Source organism: Pituophis catenifer, unplaced genomic scaffold (assembly GCF_029215685.1).
Source record: "Pituophis catenifer annectens isolate HBS135680 unplaced genomic scaffold, rPitCat1.0.hap2 SCAF_2, whole genome shotgun sequence".
In the NCBI taxonomy this organism is placed as follows: Eukaryota; Metazoa; Chordata; class Lepidosauria; order Squamata; family Colubridae; genus Pituophis; species Pituophis catenifer.
In genome coordinates, this window is record NW_027256882.1 from 204098815 (window position 1) to 204117634 (window position 18820).

Below are 18820 nucleotides of genomic sequence, written 5' to 3' on the forward strand. Positions count from 1 at the left end.
GGCGTGGAATCAAATGCTTTTTCTAGTAGGATTCATTCCCTTTTAGCACAGCCCAGAGAACTAGTGTGATGTAGGGTTAACAAGATCCAGGACCTAGTTTTCCCTTAAGGCACAGAAGTCAGCTGGATGGCCTTGGCCAGTCACGCTCTTTCAACCCTAATTAAGGACAGGCTGTATGATAAGCCAGCTGGTAAGCAAAACCCTTGTTGCATCATGCATTGATAACTTTGCTGCAGAGATGGGATTCATTTACCTTCCCTACCGGTTCACAAATGTGAGCACGCACTTGCCACCTCTGTTGTCACGCATTATGTCCGGGGGGGTGGGCGGAGCCTCCCGCAGTAGCTGTTACTGGTTCGCATGATCCGGATAGAACCGGCTGAATCCCACCACTGCTTTGCTGGGAGATCAAGGTGTGCGCAGTGGAAAAACAGGCACATCCTACACAAGTGTGACAAACATAAAGAAGAATTCTTTTTCCAGCACAGCGCATAGCACCCAGGATAGTAAATCCACTTTTATACCACACAAAAATCCACTCATTGGGGCTATTCAAAGCATTAAAGCAGACAAGGTTTATTTTGGGGGGGAGGGGAAGGCTTGCTTTGAAGGGTGTTCCTGGCTCTGAGTGTATATGTACACAACGTTACTTTGCTTTATTGGCATGTGTATTTTAACTAAGGTACGCAATGGCTCAGTGGCTAAGAAGCGGAGCTTGTCGATCGAAAGGTCGGCAGCTCAGCGGTTCGAATCCCTTGTAAGGGGGTGAGCTCCCGTTACTTGTCCCACCTTCTGCCAACCTAGCAGTTCGAAAGCACGTAAAAAATGCAAGTAGAAAAATAGGGACCACCTTTGGTGGGAAGGGAACAGCGTTCCGTGCACCTTTGGCATTTAGTCATGCCGGCCACATGACCACGGAGACCTCTTCGGATAGTGCTGGCTCTTTGGCTTTGAAATGGAGATGAGCACCGCCCCCTAGAGCCGGGAACAACTAGCACATATCTGTGAGGGGAACCTTTACCTTTACCTTTACCTTATTTTAACTAAATTCTTTCCCACATTAAACTAGGCCATCAGAGGGAAAAATTAATGTCCTATTGAGTGTCATGCTTTACTGCACGCAGGTATTTATTTTAGATGTTACAGGATTGAAACAATTTACCGTATTTAAAAGATATTGCTTCTTTCATCTTTCAGTATTGAAACTGGAATTCATTACATAGTGTCTTTCTTTGTTATGACTATGTAAGAGGAAGTCTACGGTTAACAAAACTCAGGTTTCCTGAACTGAAAGGGCAAGGATGGCAGAGATATATTCCAAGAAACTCAGATGGAAAACAACCAGCCAACTAGACACAAAGAAAATACTTGATGCTATTAAACAAGAAATCGTTTTGCCAAGGGAAAGTGGGGAGACCTCCAAGAAGCCATGAATAAAAAAATGCGGAAGGGAGGGAAGAGAAAAGCAGCAGGGGCCAAATGAATGAATTATAACATCTGGGACTACACAGTGACTACAATCCCATAGAATTTTTGGACTTTAGCAAAGAGATCAGAACCAACTATTTATGTCCCACGTGGCATCTGTGTCATATTTTCGTGGTCTCCAGAACCCTCTTTGGTCCCAGCTGTTGAAGATAAAAGCACAGTTTCCCACAGTTATGAGATGGAGCATCACCAGATGAAGAGTTAATTTATGCCCTAAAATTGACATACCACAACCGAGCCTCATAGCCACCACAACTTAACAACAATAATTTTTGAGCTCAGTTACAGTCCTAAATCCAGGACTAGCTGTAAAACCAATAATCTGAACCATACTCAGAAAATTTTTCATTTGGTATTATACAGATCTCTTCAGGTTAAAATGTAATTGCTTCTTCATGAATATCTTTGTTCTTAAGTTGAAATTCAGTTAATCAGTGGGCTTCATTTTTTAATAAAACATACACTGCATTTTCTAATTCTGCATTAACCAGCTACTATACATCTACAATACTTTGTTATTGAGAAATAGAGAACCATACCATTTCCTACTTACAGTTTTGACGTTAACATAAATCTCACAAACGCTTAATGATTTGTAGACCAGCAACACTTTTATTCTTTACTTGATACAAGGCAATTAACAGATGCCTATTAATATTTCACAAATAGTTATTAGCAATACAAATATATATTTGTTTTTCCATGAAAATGTCCATTGAAAGATTTTTAACTTAAAAGATTGTTTTTGCGTATATGTGAAACTATTATTTTGCAAAGTTTATAAGATATTCCAGTGCAAAAATAGATCCCATTACAGCCAGCATAAAGTGCTTGGAATGAAGGACCAATCATATTAAAGAAGGGAGGGGATTGGAACAGAACTGGGAGGAAAAGCTCAGTAATAGGGACTTACTATACATATTAACTTCTGTAAGAAATATATTCATATGAAACTATCTTTACAGTATCACAAATACTGCAGAAGGATAACAGCAATTTTAATCACATAACATGAAGTAAATATTCTTGCTCAGTTCCTTGACCAGTGGTTTTATATCATACTACAGAGAGCAGTTAGGACAGGGGTGTCAACTCAAGGCCCGTGGGCTGGATCTGGCCTGTGGGATGCTTAGATGTGGCTCCAGGCTCCATTTTCATTGGCAGAGGGCTGCAGGAGGCAGTCGCAACCAAAAATGGAGCCCAGGAGGGCCACATGTGGGCTGCAGGACGTCGAGCTGGCCATGCCTACTCCACCCACACCTACCCAGCCCCCCGTGGTCAAACACAACCCTGATGCAGCCCTCAATGAAATTGAATTTGACACTCCTAAATTAGGATAATTTTGGCTAACATCTGATACGAAGGAAAATTTGTATGCAGTGATTTACTAGTATTTTGTGGTAAAACAAACCTATCCTGCATCTCCATTCTTAGCAAGAAGCACTTCTAGAAATCATTATTTCTAATGAAACAGATCAGTAAGGATTTCAATGCTCTCCACTGAAAGTAACGGGAATATGCAATTATTCCTGTACGGAAGTCCCATTGTGATCAGTAGAGCTAACTGCCAGGTCACCTTGCATAGGATTTCAGCCTTACATTGCAAATTTACACAGCCGTCATTTAACTCTAAGCCAGTTATTTTGAGTTACTGTTGTGTCAAGGGATTGTACAGTTAATGTTTACCTCCGTTTGAATTGTGTTAAATTTGCAAATGTGTTTTAAAATTATACTAAAATAGAGCATTTATATTTGTAGAAAAAATAGCTACTTATATGGAGAGAGACAGAGAGAGAAAAAAGAGAGAAACTAAATTGCAGGTCATTGAAAGTTGGGTGCAAAAAAGAGTGCACAGGATTCAGATTGATGTCCTGCAGACTTCAAAAGGACTTAGTGCAACTAATCATTTCAGAATTTTACCTGGCTTGGGACATGTCTGAAATATTAGTATACGCCAGCCGTGATGAGCACAAGTATTGATTTGTTATCCAGTATTACAAAAAGATGTTTGTAGCCATTTTGCTTCTCCTAGCTTTTTATTTAAAGATACTATCTGGGGGGACTGGAAAAAAAAAGCTTCCATATAAATTTCCAAATAAACAGTTGCTGAAAAATGGACCATATTTTTTAAAATATATATATATATATTAGTTGCTTGTCATCCACATATCCAACTTTTAATGCCTACCTTCAATCCCTATCTGGAGTAGGAGATCAGTGTATGTGCTACATAAAAGCCATAGAGTAAGAGAAATAGAAAGACTATGGAAACTCAAGTCTTCAAGACCCTAGCTTTTTTTTTTTCTGGACGGCTTTCTCCAACCACAACCCTGAAACATCATCTCTGCTACGCAAAGTAGGAGAGCCACGTTGTATGATTTAAAATTATATGAAAACCAGGACAGATGTGATGATATAACTGAAGATTTTCAACATTGATGGAAATAATGCTATATGCATTTAGATATTTTGTGGTAGGCAGGAAAACAGATACCCTAGTATGGGTGATAATAGAGAGTTCTTCAGAGATTGCTGAGTCTCTACTACTGATAGTACTTTTATAAGGAAATAGACATATCAACAATCAAGCTTAAGTAAAGAAACTTAAAAACAGCAACAGTTCCACAACAAAAGCAAAGGGGGGGAAAACAAGCAATTGGTCACCATACTATTGGGACAGAAATTACCTCAGATGCTTTGATCGTTAATCGTTGATTCTCCTACAAGCCATTAAGAAACATTGAATTCAAAGTAGCCTATTTTGACGGTGTGCTTCATGGCCAACTACTAAGACCCCTAATGGTTCTCATACGTGTCCCCTCGAACATGTATGGGTCAACCAGGCCAATAGCTAATACTTAAATAAGGCCACAATATCGCACTGGGTGTGACTGCTGGCCACTGGTTCTGTTGATGCATTCATTGCCAGCAATGATGTAGTGCCCAAGCAGTTCCTTTCCCTGTGCGGAGGGGCTGTGCCTACCTTAGCATGGTGAATAAATAAATCACTGGCCACAAATCTCTGAACTGTTGTTAACGTAATTCTTAACACAAAACATACTAAGTAGAAACAACTGGGAGTATGGCAGAAGACAACGTAGCAGCAAGTGGCACCATATTAGAGTTTCACAGAATTATAATGTAAGAATAGCTAAGTTCAAGTCTTTCACTAGAGAACAGTACAACAAGGCAACACCTCCCAGAGGCCCTGCCTCTGTAATGGAATATTGTTTTGTTTGCATTGAATTGCATTGCATTGAATGATTACCAGTACAACGTTCCATTTATAATTTCCATCTCCACTTCCTCGGCCTCGATCTGTTTCCACTTGGGAAGATCCCATCCATAGTACAGAAAGGATGAACGTTTTCCCCTTCTGCTTCTGCTCAGTGCGACTATTGCGTCCTTCTGAGAAAGGTTATTCATACGCAGCTTTCCTTCACCTTCTCATCTTGCAAAAAGGAAGTCAAAACAGCTACATCTACCACAGTCTGGTTTTTGTGCAACGACAAGTCTTTTGTGTGGTCATCATCACTTTGGTCCTTGGCGAAGTTTACAAATACCTGAGAGAACACAAAAGTGGGCATCAATAATGAGCTCATCACAGGGAGATGTTGATTCCTCTTTGTCACCTATTGTGACGGGAATGAATATCAACCAACAGAGAAAGAACCAAGGTACCGTGTTTCCCCAAAAATAATATTGTCTTATATTTTTTTGAACCCCGAAATAAGCGCTTGGCTTTATTTTTGGGGAGGTCTTATTATTTTGGGGTGCATGGAGCAACATGGGGCTCCTCTTGCCATCTTGCCTGATTTCCAGCTCTGCATTTAAATGTTTTTGGGAAGGGCTTATTTTCGGGGGGAGGCTTATTTTAGCGCATGTGCTCTAAAGCCCGATTGGGTTTATTTTCAGGGGATGTCTTATTTTCAGGGAAACAGAGTAGTAACTGAAGTGTGAAAGAGAATAAACTACAGCTCAGGATGACGATCGAGGAGCGAGATCTTAAGACTTGTTTTTTTCCCGTCCTCCCCAAATTTCATGCTATCAACTTACTTGGTCAAGTGTGGTCTGGGAAACGGAGTAGTCTTCTATGTGGAATCTCTTTTTGTTCTGGGAGAGGATGCTAAATATCCTAGCCAGGGATGATGGGGAGGATGGGAGCTGATATTGCAGCATGTTGCGATGCTTCTCCTTCAGCATGCTTCCTGGAAAAGCGAGCTTGAAGAAGTTCTCAACAGGGGTTAGGTCGGGGTTCGCCCCTGCTATTCGTACAATTATTGTGTAGCCATCTCCAAACCTAAAACATAAGGAAAGCAGGGACACTCAGCATGGTTATCATAAGTTTAGAAAAGGACATCATAGCTGTAATGTCTTCTGGCTTTCTCACAGGTCATTTATGATCATGGAAAAACCCACCATTGATTTCAAAAGTGCACATAATCATAGTCCTGGAGATTAATGAGAAAAGCCTCAACATGTTCATTGATCCATGATAAATCAAATTTGGACAACCATTTTTCTTTGATGAGGATCTAATATATATGATTACAGCTTCATGTACTTTCAAGTATTCATTAATTATTTTTGGCATGAATGCCAAAGTGTCCACGCAACTTACAACTAAACATAAGGAGGAAAAGTAATGTAAACAACAAGGTCCTGATGTGTCTTTATTTGGACAGCACAAGAAAATGATGTATCTGTGATTTTGAAATAAATTTTCAGAATAAGCTTATTTCATTTTCACTGATTTATGAATGATCCAGAAAATGTTAAGCTTACAAGTCTTTATGTCCTACTTTATGTCCTTACAGGGAATTCTATGCCAGGAACGAGTTGTTATTTATTTTATAGTTAACGCATTAATAAACAAAAAGGACAGCAATGCAAGTATCTGTATATGATCAGCTAACACCTGATTAGATTTATTAGGCATATGCTTAGATATTATAATCTTAAGTGTTCTTCTTCAATGGAAGTTAAATGATGGAATAGTGAATAATGTTTCTTAACTTTCTGACATCCTTTCAATTCCCTTATATTACCAGGAAGATAGGTAAAATGTAATATTAAACTTGCCCTTTTTTCACATTGTCTTCCTTAAGTGTAAATGTGAGTAAATTCAACCAATAAATTAGCGAATTGGAAAACTGGGCAGTTGCCTGAAAAGAATTATTTTCTCTGACTACAGGATCTAAGATAAAAAGTAATGGGTATAAATTGCAGCTGCCTAAATTTTGCTTAAATAAGGAAGGGAATAAGGAAAAATTTCTGCTCATAAGATATGTATGTACATAAACAGAACAGTCTATCTGCAGTCTATCTTAAGGACATATCTGAAGGTTTTTAAAAAGCCATTTCAGGCTTTTAAGAAGAGTCTGGACAACCCAACTCATAAATGTTTTAAATGTGTGTTTTTTTCTGCATATTGCAGAAGACTAGATAATCACAGTCCTTCCAAATCCTATGAAATAAATCTAATGCTGACTTCATTCAGAAAGTCTATAGAGATTCTCAGTCATCCAAGTCATGGTTGTCCCAAAGGTGCTTTTTTCAGGACTTTCTTGTTTTTTCTTTGAAGATGTTTTGCTTCTCATCCAAGAAGCTTCTTCAGCTCTGACAGGATAGTGGGGCATGGAAGGATTTATATTCCTTGAAGACAGCTGGTCATTTGCATCCTTTCAACGACCCTCTAAAAGGATGCAAATGTCCAGCTGCCTGCAAGGATTATAAATCCTTCCATTCCCCATTATCCTGTCAGAGCTGAAGAAGCTGCTTGGATGAGAAGGGAAACATCTTCAAAAAAACCCCCAAGAAAGTCCAGTTGCCTCCTGAAAAAGCACTTTTGGGACTTCATGCAAAGGTGGTGTTTTTTTTTTTTTTTGTTATTGTTGTTGTTGAAGTCATTATAAAAACCTTACCATGCGCTATCCATCTTTCAAAACAGAAATGCATATATTTGCATAAAAACAGGAGGGACTAAGCAGTTTTACCTGTTCTTCAAGTGTTGGACACTGCCAAGGCATCTGAACCGTCCATTCACCATAATTGCCATTCGAGTGCAGAGGGCCTCACATTCTTCCATGCTATTTGGGGAAGAAAACCAGATTCATTATACACATTCATTATACATTATAAATATTCAGCATTTTTTTTAAAGGATGTATTTATTATAACAATTAAAGGAAAAGAATAAATAATTACATAAAAGGAAAAAGAAATGTAAAGAGACACTGTAGATAACAAGTAAAAAGGGGAAATAGTTTCGAATTATCAGAATTTAAAATTCATTATTTCAATCATTCATTAATAAAACTAAGTTCATTATGTCATCTTGAAAAATAACTAGAAATGTATACAAAATTGCTCTTGTTTGTCATTGTTCCAAACATAGATGCTATAATCACATAAAGGTAAAGGAAAACAAAACAGAAAACAGAAAAAGTAACAATGAAAAAGGAGAAAAATCAGTAAAAGTTATTAAACAACATCGTTTAAAATACTCTCCTGTTGTACGCAACTCCTAATTATATCAATCTATTTATAAACTTTGGAATTACTTTTTACTGTCTTCATGCTGATTATTTCCCCTTTAACAATCATACATATTTAGTAATTTTTGGAAATCACATATGTTTTAATTCCCCATGAAATAGGTAGCTCTGGATATGTAGGGTTTTGGAATCTTTAGCACATATGTGGGAGGGCAATCTTTACCTTTAAGATATTAAAATATCTTCTTGTAAGTGAGAGAATCAGTCCTTTCCCACTGTTAGCTATTCTAGCAGGGACCTATATCATAAGGATCCAAGCTTTTTCATGGACAAAAACCTTCCCTTTCCCCCCCCAAGTGCTTTCCTTGGTCACACACACACACACACACAAAAGCTTAGATCCATAAGAAGCATACTGTGTATATAGTAACAAGGGCCATAAGAAAGAGATAGCTGTGGAGGTGGATATACTGCCTTCTGCTGGTCTAAGGAAGCCACGCTACCTAATATAAAATAAAAATTCAGAAAGTGCATCTTCTGCTTTATTACTAAGTGGCCATATGTAAAAGAAGAAAAGATTATTAGCCTATTCTGCCCTACTTTTTTTTTATGTTTACTCGGGTAGATGGATCTGTTGTGCCATTAATTTTTTGTGCATTTTCCTCCTGGCAAAATTTACATCAAGAACATTCTGTTATGTTTCTAACAGATGTCACAATTGAAGGGAGCGTAAATGGGCTCTAAGTTGAAAATCATGCAAAACAGTTTTTGTACGCCGTTATCACTTACCTATGCGATGTAAGGACCACGGACCTTCCTTCTTTGATGATGCTCAAGGCACAGTTCCAAAGGAAGCGGCGAGCCTTGGGATCCATTCCTGTAGTTGGCTCATCCTTCAAATGACACAGATTAAATGCATTGGTTTCACCATTAGTGCCATAGTAGAGTTCTTATTGTCAACCAGGTTTAACCACAGAAGAAAAGGGCTTAATATTCAATCATACTGCACATTTCCTGGAATAAGGTGCTAAATGAAATTAGAGGAAAAACTGGACTATTAATAAATCTGAGTGCAATTGGCACTTGAATTTTTTTCTCATTTTAAAAAAAAATTACTCTGCAAATAGTGTGGTAGGGAGATAGAAGCTGCCTCTTTTATTTGCCAACATGCAGAAGGAGATATTATAGTCCATAAGGCACTGCTAAATGACTGTCATATAACCACAGACTGTATGACTCACAATGAGGGACAAGAGTTGTTAACCAAACTCTGGAGTGCCAATGATTCTAGAAATAGAATATTGAAATATTGAAAAAATGAACTTTATCAACTACTGTATCTCAATTGAATTATGAGATATCATATCAATTTTAATGAGCTAAATTGGTAGTGAATTGTATTTATTCTTATGGCTTGTGTCAAGTGCCAAGATAACATTATGATTTGATTCCAATAATAGAGGTAGCGGGGTGCAATTCATAATCTGCTTCTGACAGCAAAGTAGTTTTGGTTGACATTCTTTATGGTATCTTCCTAGTTTTAATGAGATGGGTTACTATAGGGATCATGTCTATACTTACCAGGAAGACCACAGGAGGCCCCCCAATTAGGGCCATTGCAGTAGACAGCTTGCGCTTGTTCCCACCACTGTAGGTGCCGGCATATCTTTCAGCATATTTTACAAGGCCTAGCTTACGGACAGCCCATTCACCAACCTGCCAGATGGGAAAGCAACATGAGAACTGAAATACGGTCTCCGTAATTTAGAACAGAGGACATTTTAACTCCTGTTCGTTAAATCTGCTATCTATTAAGACTAGGCATTACTTTCCCTTTCAAAGTAAAAATGCTGTTGTGAATATGGAGGTTGCTCACATTGTGTCTGCCTGCAATTCTTTAAAGTAGCTGCATCTTTCCTAAATCTCATGGCTTCCCTTTGAAGCTGCTGTGTGGGAAAAGAAGCATCAGGTTGAAAGGGTTGTAGACAATGCAATGTGCATATCCCTGTGTGTTTCAAATCCCCTTTCTGTCTTTGAATCCGCATAGGCTCATTATATTGTATATCCTAAGTCAACGTAGTATGGTCCATACCCACAAACAGACAATATTGAAGAACATTTGGGTTTTCTGAGGGTTCATGGTGGGTTACAGAGGCATAAGAAAGTTAAAAATAATTTTTAACAAATTAGATTCAATTTCCCTTTCCTGAGAATGGAAAATACAAGAAGCAATCTAAGAAAGACCTTTCCTTCCTTCCTTCCTTCCTTCCTTCCTTCCTTCCTTCCTTCCTTCCTTCCTTCCTTCCTTCTTTCCTTCTTCCCTTCCCTTTCCTTCCTCATCTCAACAAATGACTCTGGAGGGCACACATGCAATTAATAAAATGAAAACAAAAAACAGGACTGTGAAGCAATCAGAAGTTCCCCTGCAGAAAGGGAACTTCAATCCCCATAGACCAGATTGTAAAATACCCCACATTTAGGAAGGAATTTAGCTTGGAAATGATATAGGGTGGGCTACAAATGAATTTGACATAGATGGTATTTCTATCTTTTCTGTTTTATTTGTTTTTTCTTATAATTTTGTATTATTTTTCTAAGCCACCAATAAGAACATATGGTGAAACATACAAAGCATGAATGCTGTGTCTCCTTTAAGAGACAGGAAGTATATGCTTATTTATGTACACTCCATTTAATTAGTAGCCATGGGGAATTTGTGGTGGCAATTAAGTTGGGTGGTTCTTCTCCGGTTTGTATCATTTTACCTTGCAGACTTCTTTCTCAGGAACTCCCCTTAAGAGCGCAAAGAATTCGAGGTGCTCTCGCCCAGTCAGCAATTCCTGAATGGCATCAAACTGAGGACAGTAGCCCATGTTCCGATGGACTTCTTCGATGTTAGACAAAATACTGTGAAGAAAGGAGACCGCTTCTTAAAGACTTGCCAGTTTTGCTTCAGCTGTCTGACAGAATTCTCAGACTTGAATATCTAAAGCAGAAGTAGAGCTGTTGGGGGCAATATGCTGACTCTAAACTGCTTAGAGAGGGCTGTAAAGCACTGTGAAGTGGTATATAAGTCTAAGTGCTAGTGCTACGTGCTAAATCAGGGGTCCCCAACCTGTGGGGCTAGGGCCACGGCCTATTGGCCACCAGGCAGCATGAGTGACTGACCAGTGCAGTGCATGAGGACGTGCGCGCGCACACACCACTTGTGGTAGCGTCGCCGAGCGCTTCCGGACCTGTTCGTGTGTGCGCATAAAAGCACCTGCCCCTCCTACCCTCCAAGCCGCCAGAGGTTGGGGAACTCTGGGCTAAGTTATAATTGTGAATGGGTGAATAGATAAAGCCAAAGGTAATTTTCATTTAGTAACCATTTGCAGTGATGGTGATGAGACAGTAATTTTGCTACTAATCCTTCTATTTATGATCTTCATATATAACCAAGGAAAACTGAAGTAAAAAACAGCTGCAATCTCACTTAACGACTGCTTCAATTAACAACCAAATTTCTTTTCCCAATTGTGGTTGCTAAATGAGTTCTATCTGTAAAGTTTTCTTCATACCTGTTTCCCTTCAGAAAAGCATCTCCTCCTGTAACATCAGTGTCTCCAGTCAACATCTTAAAAGTGGAAGATTTCCCTGCGCCATTCACGCCCAGGAGCCCAAAGCACTGAAACCATTAAGAGTTACAATATCAGCACACCATGTCCCATCTTTCCCTACAGATCCCTTACATGCATCCCGACAGTAATGCCAGGATCTCAGAACCATTTAATTTGTTCTGAAATTTAGAAAGAATCCAAGCATTATGAATGTCCCTCTGTAGTGTAGTAGCCAAGATACTTAATTTTATATCTAAATTTATCCTATAAAATTCCCAAATTCAGGAGGGGCGCTCAGGCAAGCAGTGCCTATTATATAAAACATGGTGATAATTTTAAATGCTCTTGCACTTCCATTCCACATCGCTACCATGATGTAGCCATGTACTTAAGCCTTTCCATTACTACAGGCCTTCCATGTGAATTTTTCAATTAATTGCTTTATTTATTTACCATTTAGTGTTTGAGTAATAAAATATTAAATTTACAAGCAGAAAGACTGTAAAGCTTTACCTCTCCAGGAGGGATTCCAACACAGATCCTATCCACAGCAGGTTTCTGTTTCATTCTGTACTTCTGGAAACAGTAACAGAAATTGATTTGTAGATTACAACAATTCAGCTTTACAAATTGTATCCCTTCACCTCTCTTCTCTTTCCAGGCAAGATTTTCCAGATTTTTATCTTCCTTTCTATTAATTTTTTCCATTTGCATCAACTACAAGCCTCTTCAGGAAAACCACGCAGAAATTAACATGTGAGCAACTCTGTTCTGCCTTTTTATATCCAGTGAAAGGGTAACATCAATTTACACATTTAATGATTTATAGTTACTCCCTCATGGGAGAAATTTTTTTCAACAGCAATATTAGGTGACAATCAACAGCAGGTTTCAGAATCTAGTCTTTGATAAGATGTATAAATGTTCAAAGAGAAATGCCATTTTCCTACACGCACGACTTAATTTGTTGTTTCCCTCACCTTGGTTAATTCTTTGATTTCTAAGATGTCACTCTGCCCACCACCACCAATGATCCTCTGCCTTTCTCTAATCACATCCTCATCCTCTTCGTTTACAGGTGGAAGCTTTGCATGGATAGGCCTTTGGGGAACAGGGTGAAAAAGGAATATATTGTGTTAAAACTTACTTCAACATTCAAACTTCAAATTGTGCTACATAACGGATACACTACTGGACACCATCCCAATATGTGGAACTTAGTTGATCCTCTTTCCCAATTTATGAAAATTAAAACTCACACTTAAAGGCAAGCCCAAGGCACATCCCAAAAATTACCATCCGCCTTAACATTTTAAAATGAACTCCCAAGATGCTTTAATCATTCATCTAAAAATGTAATGGTAGCAAACATCAGTACCAGAGAAAAAACATCTATGCCAGGGGTGAAATCCAGCAGGTTCTGACAGGTTCTGGAGAACCAACAGCGGAAATTTTGAGTAGGTCGGAGAACCGGTAGCAGAAATTTTTGAATAGTTCGGAGAACTGGCAAATACTACCTCTGGCTGTCCCAGAGTGGGATGGGAATGGAGTTTTTGCAATATCCTTCCCCAGGAGTGGGAAGGGAATGGAGATTTTGCAATATCCTTCCCCTGGAGTGGGGTAGAAATGGAGATTTTGCAGTATCCTTCCCCTGGCATGCCCACCAAGCCACGCCCACCAAGCCACACCACACCACGCCCACCAAGCCACGCCCACAGAACCGGTAGTAAAAAAAATTGAGTTTCACCACTGATCTATGCCATATTTTAAAAGCAGTATGCTTCCCAAATAAGATTTGCTTGTTGACAAATCTAGGTTTGCTTCCATGAATTATATGAAATAACTGACAGATTGGGGTGAAGCATTAAATTGGATAATTGAGATATTTGAAATTGAAAAGTTGGTTTTGGTACATTAGCAAAGGAAGAGTACAATGAGCAGAAAATATGGACAAAATGGATGGGGTTGGGGGGAAAATGAAGGTCTATGAAGTTCCAGGAGTATTACTGAAACCAGGTCTATGGTAAATTCTAAAATAAATTTGAGTTATTAGTATAAAAAATGAAGGTAGAGTTTTTGATCTTAACACTAATCCCTCATTTCTCCTCTTCTAACCCCTTCAGTGGGGACATTTGTTGTTCTTCTGTAACAGGCATTACAGGTAGGCCTCAATGGAGATCAGAATTTCTTGTTGCTAAGCAATAAAGTTTTAAAGTGCAACATGATGTGACTGCATTGCTTAACGACAGCAATCTCAGCAGTCCTGGATGCCAATGTAATCTAAGAACCACAGAAGGAGTCCCAGGCCAGCAGGCAAGAACTGCAGGTGGATGGATGTCACAGAGCATGGGGGTGGGCAAAAAAGCAGGAGCAACTTGTGACCTCCTGTACCTGCAGGCTTCTCCATTTGACTCGCTTGTAGGAAGCCAATAGGAAAGTTTGCAAATGACAATCACGTGATTGTGGGATGCTGCGTGCAAGTGTTGTAATTACGAACCAGATGCAAAGTGCCCGAATCACAATCACATGACTGCGGGGACATGGAATAGCCACAATTACAAGGACTGGCCTTAAATTCCTCTCAATTAGTATCGTTATTAACTAAGAACAATTGCTGAAGGAGGGGTCGTAAACCCGACAATTACCTACAGTAAAATGTTCCCCTCTATAGGTTTAGCGCTATAACTTTTTAATAATTTTTTACATTTGGCTGCATGAGCTGGGAATCAACAAGAGTTAAACTTTCACCCTCCCAAAATTCCTGGAGGGCACTAGATTGTCGGTGCCTGATTTAGGACCTCATGCCTCTGCCTAATCCAAAAATATCCATGCACCCTTCCCATGCTAGGAACTGATTGCTACAGAGGATTTCTTACTTTGACTTGATAAAGAATCTGTACTGGATCAACACCGTGATGAGGAAGAACACAACTCCTTCTATAGCCATGGCAAAAAGGTTCCTCCCAACTAGGTTCCAGGAGAGAGGGGAGACAAAGCGATTCTCACCTGGTCAGAGAGAGCAGATAAATTGGTTCAGCCTTCACAAAGATCCCCAAGAAGCCACTGCTGTGTATTTCCACCATTACATGGATGTTTCAAATACAATGTGCCAAAATGAAGTGATAAATTAATATTGATTGGGATGGAGAATGCATAATTCTGTTCCTCTTTTCATGGCTAGGAAAACTAAGACACGCATTATAAAACAGACATTGTAGGGGAAGTCTGTTAGCCTATGATAGCCAAACATCAGAAAGAGCCCAGTAGCACCTTTTCAAACTTAAAAAAAAAAAGATTTCAGGCTATCTCAATAAATGCAACAGCTTTTTAATATATTAAAAGGATTAATTGATGAAGGAGTTGTCACTTATCTTACATGTAGCCCATATCTACCTAATCACCCCACCTTATTTTCTCTTTCGTTGTTCCCCTCTGCCCGAAACCACATCAGTTTAGCCATTCCAGGCATCTAATGAACTGAGCTGTAGTTCACGAAAGTCTCTGCCTTTTTGATAAAACATGTTAGCCTAAAAGGATATTACCAGATCCTCCCTTCTGCTTTGGGGCTTAAAAAACAGGAAGAAAAACAGAATGTAACACCCTCCAGGCCCAGGCTGTGAAATCCTAAACTGTGTGAGCAACATCTTACTTACCAAATCTTTCAAGGGCATCTGCCATTGCTTGGTTTTTCACCATGTCAATTAGACCCCGCCCCAAGCAGAAGTGTGGAAAGATAAGGAACACGGACTTCAGGATGTCATTGATGTTGTTGAATTTCTAAAAGACACAGAAGCCAAGGCGATCAGCAGCTTGAACATTTTCAAACAGGACAGACGTCAAGGGCACAGATCTACAACTCAGAAAGCACTGAAAGAATTAAACAACCATTAAGACTTAAATGATTTAAACCAGTCCCTTAGCTTTGGCTTAAAATGTAAAAAGTTTAGGGCAAAAGGATAAATTTGTACCTGCCTCTATTTTTTTTTTTAAATCAATCAATCATATGGATAAAAAGGAACCAAGTGATGGTTCCTCTTTGCTTTTCAAAATTAAGGTTGTAAAAAAAAATGCTTTTAAAAGCCTCTGACAATCCCAGCTGAGTTGCCATATCGGCAGAGGCTTTTTTTCTTTTAAAAACATTTTTTCTACAACCTCTTCTGCTGAAGAGGTTGTTAAAAAATGCTTTTAAAAGCCTCTGACGATCAGGCAACTCAGCTGGGATCGTCAGAGGCTTTTAAAAGCATTTTTTTCTACAACCTCTTCGGCCAAAGAGGTTGTAGAAAAAAATGCTTTTAAAAGCCTCTGACGATCCCAGCTGAGCCACGGGATCATCAGAGTCTTTTTTTTTTTTACTTTTAAAAGCATTTTTTTGGCTGAAGAGGTTGTAGAAAAATACTTTTAAAAATAATTTAAAAAGCCTTTGATGATTGCGCGGCTCAGCTGAGCATGGGGGGGACAGGGATTTTTGCTACCGGTTCTTCGAACCACCCGCCTCCATCGCTACCAGTTCGGGTGATCCGGTCCAAACCGGGAGCATTTCACTCCTGTATAAAGGTATATATCTCCCACTGCAATCATAAATTCAGATTCTCCCCTTTCAATTACACCTTTAGAAAAGATTGTGCAATTGGAAGAAGTCCTAAGTGTGGTAACACAAATACGCCTTGCTTTCCATATTCATCTGACTCAAATTCACAAGAAAATCAATTCTGCAGAAAAACCAAATGCCATTGTTGGTTTACTCAGTGAGAACTCACACTGCTGGTGAATAGTTCAAGGACGAAAGTGATTACGCTCGCATTGATGCCAATGAAGAGGTTTACGCTGGTCAGCACCACGTATGCTGTGCTAGGAATCTTGAATATAAAAGATGCTGGGTACATGAGGGGAGTTATGGACCACCTGGAAAAGAACACAGAAAGGCATTGAGGTCTCTTCACCTATTCTACCAGTGGTTGCCCACACCTGAATCAAAAGAGCCTTCCTTACCCATAGAGCAAAAGTAGAAGTGCCAACACTGGGAGGTTGGTTGAGGATACATATGATTTCTGCTGGAAGCAGATAAAGATGATGATGACCAAAGTTGCTGGAATGATGTAGTTGCACTGTAAGTTTCAAAGAAAAGAAAAAAAAAAGAGAATCAGAAGAGCTCCAGATTAAAAGATGCAAATAAATATTACAATTAAGTTACATAGGAGATGGTCATGGCAAACTTTTCAAGAATTAGATCTTCTCAAGCTAATACAATGAGACAAAGGTGATACAAACTGATCATAGTATAAGAGGACTTGATGGAACCACAGAAAAGGAGATAGGATGTCTGCTATACTTCACGATCCAAAGTGTTTGGGTTGCATGTTTGCGATTCCTTTTTCTTTTCTTTTGATTAGATTAAACCCCAATCTCCACAAAGTCTTCTTGTTGTTTTTAATGGAATTTATGTCAACTTTCAGATTCAAAGCATTCTACTTGCTATCTCCAAATCTGAACATTTATATACACACAGGGCTGGGACATGGCTGACATTGTAATTAAACTGAAACTCATCAGTTTTACTTAGTCTCATCTTTAAAATAATCAGTACTGTGGCACTACTATCTTCTTTGTGGTTATTGCAATCTATCCTTGAAATAGTGTGTAGAGGCTGGCTTCTGATATTTAGAGAATGTGTATTCCTATACCAACATCTACTATTTCTGGTCAGGTTCTATATTACTCTTTGACAAGCCAGGAACAAAGTTCTGCATGGCAACTGCATTGTTTCAGACTATGACCAAAAGAAACAGAAATTAAAAATGTCAAACAGATGCAGCCTTACCATATCCCATACAAAATTGGCTGCCCAGTAGATCACTGGTTTCACACCACATATGAACTGGAGATGCTTGGCTTTACTGACACGTTCCTGGATTAAGAAAACCACAAAGCTGGCTGGAACAAAGGACATGGCGAAGATGACACAAATGGAGACCAAAACATCCACCGAAGTAGTCATCCTAATAAAGAGAAAGATGGAAAGATGGAAAGGTGACAAATTGATTTTTGACTCGTTCAGTCAGATTCTTAATTAAGTATATCTTTAGAAAGGACAATTGTAATTGAAATCTTGGTTTATATAGTTGGAACTACATAAAGAAGAGTTCAGACTTCATGTTCCATTGATCACGAGAGACATATTTTTATTTCCCCTCTCTGTTCCTTTCCCTTCCACCCCTCATGCTGTCATTTCAGGACGTACAGGGCAACTTCAGAGAGCTGCTGCTTGGTGAGGTTCAGCGGGTGATTGAAGACCGTAATGCCATAGTTGCTTGGATTCTCTCCATCTTGTAGGTTGGCACGGAGAATGGCATTGTTGATCACATTGATAAAAGAGGCAACGGCATGCCAGCCTTTGTTGTTAAACCACACCTGAAAAAGGAAACATCTCATTTTAACTGAGAGAACATTAGTCATTTGGTAGGAGATCTCAGATTTGAGGATCAAAATCAGTTTTCATGTGAGAGAGATTGCACATACCGACAGTTATATGAAATGGGGAGTTAAATTTTGATTAGTATTTATAATATACTAATTATTTTTTGCCTTGGGCAAGCTTTTTCTTGGTTTCTGGTATACACAAATATCTAAATGTCTATTGATATGAAAAAATGCCATGCATGTATATTTCTGGCAGGAAATATAATTTGGGGGATTGGTTTCAGATAGAGCTTGCAATTCTAGGTTAACAAGGTGAGGAAGCTGGGCAATTGACTGTGTTTATAGTTCATGTGTTTTGTATATGTTGGTTCTAAGTTTTGTTGGAAGACTTATCCTAAATTCAGGATTGCCTTAGATATTTATAACCACCATAGATCTGTTGGGCCTGATGAGACCAGCAAAATGATTTGTATATCATAGAAGGTTTATTACTTATTATGAATCACATTTCTGGATTGTCTTTTCCCAGTCAAGATTCATATTCAGATTAATAACTCCTACAAGAACATACAGGTCCTCACTTAGCAATACTAATTGGGACCAGCAAATGTGTTGCTAAGTGACATGATCACAAAGCACAACGTCACATGGCTACGCTAATTTACAATGGCAATAGCGGTAGTTCCAGTTGACATTGTTACATAATTGCACATATTGGCAGTGTCCCTAAGTCACACGATTATCATTTGTGACCTGCTGTTTTCTCCATTCATTTCGTTTGTCAGAAGCCAGCAGTGAAGATCATAGATGGTGATCACA

At 38.9% G+C, this 18820-nt stretch overlaps 1 protein-coding gene across 2 annotated transcripts in view; it reads right to left on the reverse strand.

The window, feature by feature from the left end:
* Positions 1–1015: 1015 nt before the first annotated feature.
* Positions 1016–18820, reverse strand: part of ABCA1 (ATP binding cassette subfamily A member 1) — a 129590-nt gene continuing 111785 nt past the window's right edge. Inside the window, exons 36-51 of one of the 2 annotated variants that reach the window (XR_011600075.1) lie at positions 17823–17992; positions 17403–17580; positions 16574–16689; positions 16342–16486; positions 15238–15361; positions 14461–14590; positions 12565–12685; positions 12098–12160; positions 11546–11652; positions 10751–10892; positions 9567–9701; positions 8775–8878; positions 7485–7577; positions 5545–5788; positions 4757–5051; positions 1016–1628 (exon numbers count right to left, since the gene is read on the reverse strand). Coding sequence is in view for 1 of the 2 variants with exons in the window: in XM_070938540.1 (XP_070794641.1) it covers positions 4911–5051; positions 5545–5788; positions 7485–7577; positions 8775–8878; positions 9567–9701; positions 10751–10892; positions 11546–11652; positions 12098–12160; positions 12565–12685; positions 14461–14590; positions 15238–15361; positions 16342–16486; positions 16574–16689; positions 17403–17580; positions 17823–17992 (2013 nt within the window). In the remaining variant the exon portion in view is untranslated. Of the gene's footprint in view, positions 1629–2077; positions 5052–5544; positions 5789–7484; positions 7578–8774; positions 8879–9566; positions 9702–10750; positions 10893–11545; positions 11653–12097; positions 12161–12564; positions 12686–14460; positions 14591–15237; positions 15362–16341; positions 16487–16573; positions 16690–17402; positions 17581–17822; positions 17993–18820 lie in introns of those variants that run through there. The other variant, XM_070938540.1, reaches the window with a different exon arrangement.